The 10095-nt window shown below is 65.7% G+C and overlaps 4 protein-coding genes across 4 annotated transcripts in view; 3 read left to right on the top strand and 1 right to left on the bottom strand.

Annotated features, from left to right (window-relative positions):
* The window catches only part of CHLNCDRAFT_142124 (hypothetical protein), a gene marked incomplete at both ends in the record, with an annotated part of 3292 nt that extends 3197 nt beyond the window's left edge, over positions 1-95 (top strand). The window contains one exon of the mRNA XM_005850271.1: positions 75-95. Within this exon, the coding sequence (XP_005850333.1) occupies positions 75-95 (21 nt within the window). The remainder of the gene's footprint in view (positions 1-74) is intronic.
* Positions 96-1874: 1779 nt separating this feature from the next.
* On the bottom strand, positions 1875-2344 carry CHLNCDRAFT_142122 (hypothetical protein; the record flags this gene model as incomplete). The annotated part of the gene is made up of 2 exons (XM_005850016.1): positions 1875-2010; positions 2190-2344. The coding sequence occupies 2 exons, from the start codon at positions 2342-2344 to the stop codon at positions 1875-1877; spliced, it is 291 nt and encodes a 96-aa protein (XP_005850078.1).
* A 98-nt stretch (positions 2345-2442) lies between these two features.
* Positions 2443-4760, top strand: CHLNCDRAFT_142121 (hypothetical protein; the record flags this gene model as incomplete). The annotated part of the gene is made up of 5 exons (XM_005850270.1): positions 2443-2514; positions 3655-3748; positions 3895-4016; positions 4123-4282; positions 4387-4760. 5 exons carry the CDS (start codon positions 2443-2445, stop codon positions 4758-4760), a joined length of 822 nt encoding a protein of 273 aa, XP_005850332.1.
* A 436-nt stretch (positions 4761-5196) lies between these two features.
* On the top strand, positions 5197-9778 carry CHLNCDRAFT_20274 (hypothetical protein; the record flags this gene model as incomplete). Its single annotated transcript, XM_005850269.1, has 8 exons — positions 5197-5283; positions 5415-5526; positions 5642-5688; positions 5786-5908; positions 6032-6156; positions 6292-6305; positions 6417-6445; positions 9704-9778. Coding segments are annotated over 8 exons (612 nt in total), but the record flags the coding sequence as incomplete, so codon positions are not given.
* Positions 9779-10095: the final 317 nt, after the last annotated feature.

Genomic DNA, 10095 nt, shown 5'->3' with positions numbered 1-10095 from the left:
CAGCAGCCAAGCGGCACAGCAAGCATGAGTGGGGCTGCAAGCAAGGTGCGCTGGCTGGCACTGGCCGGTACCAGTCCAGAGCACGGCACGCATAGCAGCGCTGGCGGCAGCGCTGGCGGCGGGGCCGCACCTCCAGATGCCTGCGGCGCCGCGTTCACCCCCCTGCTGATCTGCGTGAAGCTGCTGCCGCCCTCCGCCACGACCGCGCCCGAGGGGCGGCCCGCCGCGGGCGGCCTGGCGCCCGACGGCGGCGCCACCAGCTCCAGCCGGCTTTGCAGCAGCTGGAGCGGCACCGCCGTGCGGTTGCTGATGACGACGTGCGGCTCCAGGCGCAGCATCTGCCAACAGAAACAGGGAAGCCCCAAGTTGGGAGGCATGCTGGCGAGTCGCACACAAGCACCAAGCTCGCCTCGACTGGTTCCTGATGACTGGTTCGAGCAAAGGGCATACACGCATGCCTGGCATGCCTGGCAACTGCTGCCGCGTCGCCGGGCCCCGCGCCCGCGCCGCCCCGACCTGGACAAGCCCTGCTCCCTGCCCGTCGGCCCTGCCGGCGCACCTGCGACGTGCCAAAGGCGGTGACTTCCAGGCGTACCACCACCTCGTGCACCACCCCAAACTCCCGCACCAGCGCCCGCACCAGCACCGGCCGCACAGCCTGCAGGTCTCCCTCCTGCAGGGCAGGGCAGCCAGGACAGCCGGGCTGGCGAGGTGGAGGTGAGCGGCATGAACGGCTGGCCCAGCAAGCGGTGGGTCGGCTAGCAGACGCAAGGGCACTCTAGCCAGGCAACAGCCAGTGCCGCCAAGCCGTGCCGCAGCTGCCACCCCCCGAGCTTCTGCATACTGCGATCACGCACCTGTTGCTGCGGGCCGCCTGCGGCGACGCCTGCCGCCACCTCGGCGACATCCAGCACCAGGGCGGGCGTCCAGCCGCTGCCCGCCACCCGCAGCCGAACGCCGTACTGCTGGCGGCGCTGCTGGCGCTGGCGCTGGGCCTGCTGCTCCGCGCTGGCGCCGGCGGCCAGCTGCTGCTGGGAGGTGGTCTGGGACAGGTAGCTTGGCAGCGGGTAGGACAGAAGCTCCATGGAGGAAGGCGCCACAAAGCGGCGCCCGCGGAAGTCGCCGCGCTGCAGGGGCAGGGGCAGGGAGCAGGGGCAGAGAGCCGTCCAGTGGGAAACGGAAGCCACGGCCGCCACGCATATGCAGGCAGCAGAGAAGGTTAAAAGTGTGCGATGTGTGCAGCCTGCACTAGTTCACAGCAAGCAAGAGGCCGGTGACACGCGCACCTGCGCCTGGTCGCCGTCGTCTGTGTTGATGACCTTGAGGGAGGTGTCCGCCCTGCACCAGGGCATTGACACCCCGCCTTTGTCAGGAAGGCCGCCGGCAGCAAGCAACATACACACGCCGTTGCCGCATGCAGCGGCCGCTGCTGCCTGAACCGCTCGGCCCAGCCGCCGCGGCCCGCGGCTCTATGCAGGCGTGGATGGCGGCAGTCGTGCTGAGAGCTTGCCCACCCCTGCTCCCGTCTTCCCAGCCCTTCTCTACGTTTTGCTCCTCTGCTTCTCGCCCCTCCTCCCGCTTCTTCTCCTGTACTGCTCCACTGTCAGATGCCCCCTGCCATCAGCCTGCCCCCCATGTTTCTATTCTTTGCCCCGATTTGTAAACCTTGGCCTGTACTGTTCACAGGGGTGTGTCATGAAGAGGGAGCTCATGAAGAGGGAGCTCATGAAGAGCGAGCTCTCTGAGGAAGAGGATCCATGTGCATGGTGGGCGCTATCGCAACTGTGCAATCAGGGTCGGCACCTCGGGAGCTCGCCAGCGGCTCCCAATCCGACAGCCGCCTGCCAGCCAGCCAGCCCGCGCATGTGGCCGCCTCAGGCGGGGATGTAGCCGCTGCTCCAGGGCACAACTGGGCCTGTGGCAAAGTACTCGGGCTGCTCCCCGGGCGCCAGCTGCTGGGACTTGAGAGTGCACAGGCCCTGAGGGTACACCCTGCCAGACCCATCGTCGCTGCACGGGGGGCGGGGAGAAGGCAAGGGCAAGGGGAACAGGCACTGAGTGGCAAGCGCTGGAAGCAGGTTGTGGGCTGCACACAGGGTCGCAAAGCCACACCCCGGGCACTTTCATTCCGCATTGCTGGTCACTCGGTTCCCTTGCAGCTGTCCAAACCAGCATGCCGCCCAACGCACCAGCCGCCGTCTTTGGGGCAATACACAAACACGTTGCATCCGTCGGTCTCCTGGCACTCTGTGCAGCATTCGGTGACCGAGCCGCGCTGCATGTTGCTGATGGTCGCTCCTCGGGCGTTGGTGTTGGGCAGCAGCGTGCACTGCTCCAGCTGCATCCCGCTCGGTGGCGGCCGTGGCGGCGGCGGTGCTGCGGGTTCAGGTGCTGGGGCGGGTGGTGGCGGCGGCGGTGCTGCGGTTTCAGGTGCGGGAGCAGATGGCGGCGGCGGCGGTGCTGCAGGTTCAAGTTCGGGAGCAGGTGCTGGCGGTGGCGGTGGTGCAGTTTCAGGTGCGGGAGCAGGTGGTGGCGGCGGCGGTTCTTCGAAGGGAGGAGAAAGCAAGTCAACAGTGGCATCAGGCGGCGGCAGAGGTGCTGGTGTGCCTGCTTGCGGCGGCGCGGTGTCCGGCGGGGGTGCGCCCGGCACCGGGATGGCGAGCTCAGAGGGGCGGCCTGCCGCTGCTGTGCCTAAGAGGGCGGCCAACAGGAGGCACGCCAGCGTGGGAGACAACGGTTTGAGAGCAGCCATGGTGGTGCCGGCCAGAAACAAGGGCTGGGCCGACCCAACACCTGAGGAAGAGGGCCAAGTCTAGTAATATTGAGAAGGGTGGCCTGCTTTCTGTGCCATCCAAGGCTGGTGGAAAGCACGGGCAGCTGCCTTCCGACATGCTCGACTGGGCGCCAAAAAAAATTCGGAAGGAATAGACTCCCTCGGCCTCATCAGCTTCCAGCTTAGGCCTGGTGAGGGCAGCGCGTCGCCGGCGGCATCGGCAGTTGTCAGGGCGCCGGGCACCTGAATAGCGCGCTTCGCATGCCTGGCTGGCTTGCCTCTACTACAACATCAGCCGCCCAGGCCCAGAGGCTGGGTATGGCAGGCGTGGGATGGTGCTGGCTGCCGAACCCAGTCCCCGCACCGTCCTGCCCCTGCCCGCCTGCGCCGCCCGCCAGCTCAGCCTTCTTGCGCCGCAACGTCTGGCCCCAGGAGGTGCTGGGGCCTCTGCACAGGCTCTCACATTGTGCCAGCGCTCTTCGACACGTGAGCCGAGTGCCGCCGCACTTTGCAGGCGGCTCACTCCCTGGGAGAGCCCGCACCCTTGCTTCCTTCACACCCCCGCGCAACTTCGGGCGAGCTTCTGAACCCGCTCACCGCGCTCAAGTTGTGGGCAGGAGCATCCCGCCCGGGCTCTCGCAAAGCTCTGGCCGCAGCGGGACTCCAGCCGGGTAGTGTACAAGAAGCCAATGTCATCGGCAATGCGCCTGGTGCCGGCCGCGCAGAGCCATGCGCCCCGCCCCGCCTTGCGCCTCGCGACGCTGCAGGCAAGCGCCGCCCGCTGCTGGCGTGTGTGGCCCAGAGTGCCTTGGCTCGCTGCCTTGAAGGTGTAATGTGCTCTTTGCTTCGGTGCTGAGCTGTGAAATGCATTGTTGCTGCAGCTGTCTGTACGTGGCAGGCGGCGCGGTGCCGTGTTCATGGCCGCCGCGGGCAGCGGCCCCTGGCGCTTTGACGACCTGTCAGGAGCATCGACAGGTGCTCCATGCTGCTGCTGCTGCTGCTATTGCTTGCTGCTGCATTGGGCTGCCTCCATTGCTAGCAGGCTTGGCACAGGTTCCTGCTGCTGGGGCAGGATGCAGCAGCAGACCCTAGCTTGCGCCCTGCCGTGCCCGCATCTGTAGGCATGAGCAGCACCAGCGGAGTGTCAGGCTTCGATGCGCTGTGGCAGGAGCAGATACGGGGCATGGAGCGCGCGCAGGCAGAGATGGCGGAGATGCATCGCCAGGCGAGCACAGCGGGGCAGGTTGCCTAGCCAGGGAGCTGCTATGGCACCTTCTGGAGCTGCCTGTCCGTGTGAATGCACCCTGCAACAACCCTCCAGCCCCTGGCTGCTCCTTGCCTGCCCGCAGATGGACCAGCGCTTTGAGGCGTCGCAGCGTGAGATGGCGCAGGTGCAGCAGCAGGACGGCGGCAGCGGGCGCGGGGTTGAGGAGCGTCAGCAGCACATCGACGGCGGCGGCGGGCCCTGCGGCTACCGCTGGCAGCGCTCGGAGCGGCACGAGGGGCCAGGTGCGGCGGCCAGCCCCGCTGCGGCAGGCCCTGCCAGCCTGCCCTATCAGTGCTGCCCCTCCTGTCCCCTCGTCCCTCGACCCTGCTCCACACCCGTGCCGCAGGCGGCTCCTACCACGCCTTCCGCTCAGAGAGCTTCACGGTGATTGGGGTGCCCCACGGCTGCAGCGGCGTGGGCGCGTACGCGGCGCCGCCGTCCGCGCTGCACCTGGGGCCGTGGACGGGGGTGGGCCTGCTGCTGGCGGCGGGCCTGGCCGGCTTCTGGGCAGCCGCGACTGCCGCCTTTGCCAAGCGCTTCCACCTCACCATCTACAAGGAGCGCAGCCGCTGGTGGCTGCTGCTGGCCTGGCCGCTGCTGCTGCTGGTCAGCGCCGAGTTCAGGACTGAGTGGCAGCAGGCGATGCGCGGGGGGGCGGCGGCGGGCGAGAAGGATGGGCCCAGCGGCGATCGCTTTGTGCCCAGCATGCCCGGCAAGTAGGTCTGAGCTGCTCGATATGTACCAACAGAGAGTCACTTTGTAATCTAGCGCCTCAGAGAAACAAGGGAGGCGGGGAGGTCAGGGGGCTTTCCACCTTGGAGGAAAGTCAGGAAGCCAGCTAATGATGCACTGTCTGCCTCAACCCAAACCTCCAAGCAGTCATTTAGCCTTGGACTAGTGAAAAGAGCCAACCTGAAACAGCCACAGCCCATCCTCTGGTGGGTGGGCGCTGGTCCAAGGTGCACCACTTTCCCGTCCTGCCTCCATAGATGATGCGTACACAGGCAGCTCGGGTGCTGCAAGCAGGGGCACTGCAGGCCCGCGGCATGGCCACCCAGGTGCGCTGAGTGTGCAGCAGGCAGACGGCTGGCATCCGCCCTGCCGCCCAGTGCTGGGCGCCAACATCCAGCTTCCGTGTATCTGGATCCAGGCGAGGCTGCCTGACCTCCCGTACGGTTACGACGCCCTCGCTCCCATCATTTCTGCGGAGATAATGGAACTCCACCACAAGAAGCACCACCAAGTGAGGCGCCCTGCTGCTGCCGCTCGCCCTTGGCAAGGCACCGCCTAAACGCGTCTCGCTCAGCACCTGATGGTGTGCCGTCCGCCCCCCCGCCCCACTGTTCCCGCCCCACACCACCCCCGCCTCCTCAGGCCTACGTCACCGGCGTGAACAAGGCGCTGGAACAGTATGCCGAGGCGGAGCACAAGGGGGACGTGCCCAAGATGATCTCGCTGCAGCCCGCCATCAAGTTCAACGGCGGCGGTGCGGTGCGGGGCGGGGGCAGAGGGAGATGGGCAGGCACCTGCGGCTGAATGGGGTCACTCCTGCCTGGCCTCCTGCTGGACCTCCCACCGCCCTCTGCTCCCGCCCCCTGCAGGCCACATCAACCACAGCCTGTTCTGGAACATGCTGTGCCCGGAGAAGGTGCGGGCTGGGTCACTGGCTGCACCCCTGGCACCCTGATGATCACTCGTGGCCGCTGATGCCCTGCTTTTGCTGGCACCATCTCTATATGCTGCAGGAGTTCCATCCCCCCAGCGGCGCGCTGGAGCAGGCCATCGACGCCCAGTTTGGCGCTCTGGACGGAATGATCTCCAAGTTCATCGCCGCCACGGCCGCCGTGCAGGCGCGCACCTGGCAAGGAGTGTCTGCCTGGGGGCAGCCGTGCATGCATCAGGGCAGTGCTGGCGGCACCGCGGGTCCGGGGTTCCTGGGCAGGGCCGCCTGGGGGCGTAACTCCCTGCCTGTGCCTGCCCACTGCCTGCAGGGCAGCGGCTGGGGCTGGCTGGCATACCACCCCGAGGCCAAGACACTGGTCATCACCACCACGCCCAACCAGGACCCGCTGCAGCCCACCACCGGCCTGGTGCCGCTGCTGGGAGTGGACGTCTGGTGCGCGGGGGGGAGGGAGGAAGCAGATAGGCAGCTGGCATGCTCAGCCAACCATCCCTAGCAGCAGCGACAGGAGTGCTCTTCCATGGCTGACCATTCCCCCTGCCTTCCTGGAACGTCCTCGCGGCTGTGAAGGGAGCACGCCTACTGTAAGTGCTGCTGCCGAGCGCTGCGTTGAACGTGCAACCTGCTGCCTGGCCGTGTGTTTCGAGCCGCTTTACTCACAACCCTCGCTGCTGCTGCCTGCCCATGCCTGCCAGACCTGCAATACAAGAACGCCCGCCCCGATGTGAGTGCTGGATGCTGGGGTGGGCGCTGATTTGGGGTTGGAAGGTGCAATGTGGAGGCCACAAGTGTCTGCTTGTGCTCATGTGGTGGGGGCGCCTCTCTCCTGACACTGTACCGCTGCAGTACCTCAAGGAGATCTGGAGGATTGTGAACTGGCGCGACGTGGGCCGGCGCTATGAAGATGCCACCGGTGCTTGATGGGCTGTGGCCTGTCAGCGACCTGCTTGCTCCCTGCCGGGGACGGGCTTGGGGCAGACTAGTTGCCTCCCTTTGTTGGGCTAGCGCTGTTTTGGTATTCTGACTCTATCATGGGCACCTGTTGCAACTTCAACCAACGATAGATGAATCAGGCAAGCGATACAAGAACAGAAGCAGAGCAGAGTTGGACACAAAGAAAGAGCAAGCAAAAAGCATGACAACGAAACAGGTGCAGCACGGGCTGCCAAGAGCTCCAACTGCCAGTGGTGGGTCACGACGCCTGCCCCGAGGGCGCAGGAGCAGCCTGCTGCCTGCTGGCCGCCTTCTCTTCTATACACTGCACCGTGCGCGGCACGCCTGCCGGGGGCGCCGAAAAGGCGCGCACTGCGATGAAGGTTCCCATGCAGTTGTCCACCTGCATGCAATGCCACCAGAGGGACAGGCAGCCAATCAGAACTCAAGGTGCGGCTGCAGGGGCACAAGCCGCAGGCATGGCCATGGCAGGAGGAGGAAGAGTGCAGGCACAGCTCAGCAGCAGGCCCACCTGCCAGATGGACACTTTCCAGGTCTCGGGGTGGTGCGGCTTGAACTCGCGCTGCACCGGCAGCACCCTGCTGCTGCTGCCGGCCAGCTGCGCCGCGGCGGCCTGCGCCGACAATGTGCATGAAGAGGCTCAGGCTGGTGCTGCGATGGAATGCTCGCTGGCTGCGGAACGCAGGTAGGCAGTCGCCCCATGCGAGCAATCAGGACGCACTCAGTCCCGCTTGCCTGTAGTGCTGGTACAGGGTCGTACTGCCAGATGGGCGAGTTAAATACCCGCGTCGTAGCCGTCAGGTCGCTCCTGCAAACAGAAGCGGCGTGGCGGGCGCAGGCGTGGCGTGAGGCGCCTGGCAAATGGGTTGCCATGGTCTGTACCTGCCCCCCCATGTTGGCATCTCTTCAGCCAATGCCCCCCATGATCCCCCATCCACTGATACACGACCCCCTCTTCCACTACTGCACTCCCACCTGATACACAGGTATTCGTCTGTGGCCGGTGCCTCGGGCTCTCCCCGCACCACCGCTCCCAGCGCAGCGTAGCCGGGCGGCGCCGCCGGCATCCACACCGTCACAGGCCGCTTGCCATTGTAGCGCCAGATGAGGGAGAACTCCCTGGGACGCATCGTGGGCGGCGGCTCGCTTTCGTCCTGCTGCTTACTGGTGCTGCGGCCAGGGCAGGAAGAGGCAGGGCGAGAAGGACAAGCGGGGCAGGAGAGGGGAAGGTTACACACTCTGTTGAGGCAGCTTGTATCCCGGACTTGGCTCGAAAGCTGAATGCAAGTGTTATCTCGTCTGCGTCCTTTCCCACCTGATGTTCAGGCCCATGTCATCCCGGAAGCACGGCACCGGCGCGGCGGGAGGGTCCAGCCCCAGCGCCAGCACATCGCCCACAGCGCGGTACCCTGTGGTACAGCGGAACCGCGAACAGCTCAGGCATCAAGCCAAGATGAAGCAGAGCAGGCAGAGCAGCAGCGCAGAGCGGCCGTCCTGTGTGCTGCACATTCCCTGTGTGGCAGCAGTACCCAGCCGCCACCCAGCAGCCAGGCACGCACCCGCGGGCGCCAGCGGCTTCCAGAAGCTGACCACCGGCGACTTCTTAGGGTTGGTGTGCCAGGTCAGCACAAAGTCCAGGCAGGGCATGGTGAGCGGCAACTGCAGGGGGAGCAGAGTATTGAGGGATCGGCTGACCCTCAGCATGCCAGGCCAAACATCTTCTCCTCTGCTAGCCGCAACCATCCAGCAGTTGATTGCGGGCAGTGGCATGCAGCACACGAAGCGCAGCCAGGCCAGGCAGCCCACCCTGCGCCCCAAGCCACCTGCTCCAGCGGCGTGTCTGGCGGCAGCATGCTGCGCGCATCATGCCGCTGGCTCCACATCTTGTTGCGCCGCAGCGGATCCAGGTAGTATTTGCGCAGCACCTGCAGGAGGCAGAGGAGGGAGGGATGACAGAGGGACTGACTGCCTGAGATTACGGAGAACCGGGCGCTTTAAAGGGCTGGGGACACACAGGCCGTGCCCACTAGCTCTGGATGACAGGGGGCAGGGTTGCGTGGGAGCTGAGCAGGCACCCCGCCCCTGGGCCAAGCAGCCGATGCCAGCTGGCGCCGTGCTGTCATCGTCGCAGCCAGCGCACGTGCTGGCCATGCGGTACGCCCGCTGGCCATGCGGTACGCCCAGAACCCACCCCACTCGCCTTTTGGGCCACCACCTTGACCTGCGAGGCCTGCGGCGTGTTCTCAAAGCACTTGACCTGGTGCGCCAGGCTCTCCTCCTCCTGCGGCCACGTGGAGGCAGGGTAGCAAGACAGGCATGGGGAGGAAGCGCAGCAATGCTTGTGAACAGAGCATGGCTGCAAAGTGCTGGGCACCTGGCCCACCGCATGATGCTGGCACTGCTTGCCTGCCAGCCAGGCGTGCCCTTGCGGTGCACAATCAGGCGGTCGGGGTATCGCATCTCTCGGCTCCACCGCAGCTCAAAGGCCAGCACATCATCCCACCGCACTGCACGCACGCATTGACACGGCGGCACCGCAGATGGTTGCTAATTAAAGCGAGGGCGCCAAGAGTTGGGCTCGGGGCGTCAGGCCGGCATACCAGCATGGCCCTCGCTGCCGGCGGAAGCTGGTGCTTCCTTCCCTGCCGCACCTGCCCACTGCATCTGACCAGGAGCCACATCACTGACGCTGATGGCGCCTGCATGGGCAGAGCAGCAGGGGTGGACAGCGACAGTGGGAGCCTAATCACACAAATGGCTGCCGCCACCGCCGCAGTTGTCACTACCAACCACTTCCATCACCACCACGCGCCCACCTATCTCCGCAGCGCCGTCCAGCTGGGCAAAGCCTGGGGCGTGCACCAGCAGGAGGCCCGCGCTGGTGAGCAGCACCACTCGGTCGTCGGGCAGCACAAAGTGCTCCTCGTAAGCCTCTGCTTGGGGGAGGAGGCAGAGGGGAGCGCAGGAAGCAGGCCAAGTTGTACTCATGTGGTGGGGGCGCCTCTCTCCTGACACTGTACCGCTGCAGTACCTCAAGGAGATCTGGAGGATTGTGAACTGGCGCGACGTGGGCCGGCGCTATGAAGATGCCACCGGTGCTTGATGGGCTGTGGCCTGTCAGCGACCTGCTTGCTCCCTGCCGGGGACGGGCTTGGGGCAGACTAGTTGCCTCCCTTTGTTGGGCTAGCGCTGTTTTGGTATTCTGACTCTATCATGGGCACCTGTTGCAACTTCAACCAACGATAGATGAATCAGGCAAGCGATACAAGAACAGAAGCAGAGCAGAGTTGGACACAAAGAAAGAGCAAGCAAAAAGCATGACAACGAAACAGGTGCAGCACGGGCTGCCAAGAGCTCCAACTGCCAGTGGTGGGTCACGACGCCTGCCCCGAGGGCGCAGGAGCAGCCTGCTGCCTGCTG

The sequence above is a fragment of the Chlorella variabilis genome, assembly GCF_000147415.1.
Source record: "Chlorella variabilis unplaced genomic scaffold CHLNCscaffold_4, whole genome shotgun sequence".
Classification (NCBI taxonomy): domain Eukaryota; kingdom Viridiplantae; phylum Chlorophyta; class Trebouxiophyceae; order Chlorellales; family Chlorellaceae; genus Chlorella; species Chlorella variabilis.
This window is presented reverse-complemented; position numbering and strand designations above follow the sequence as displayed.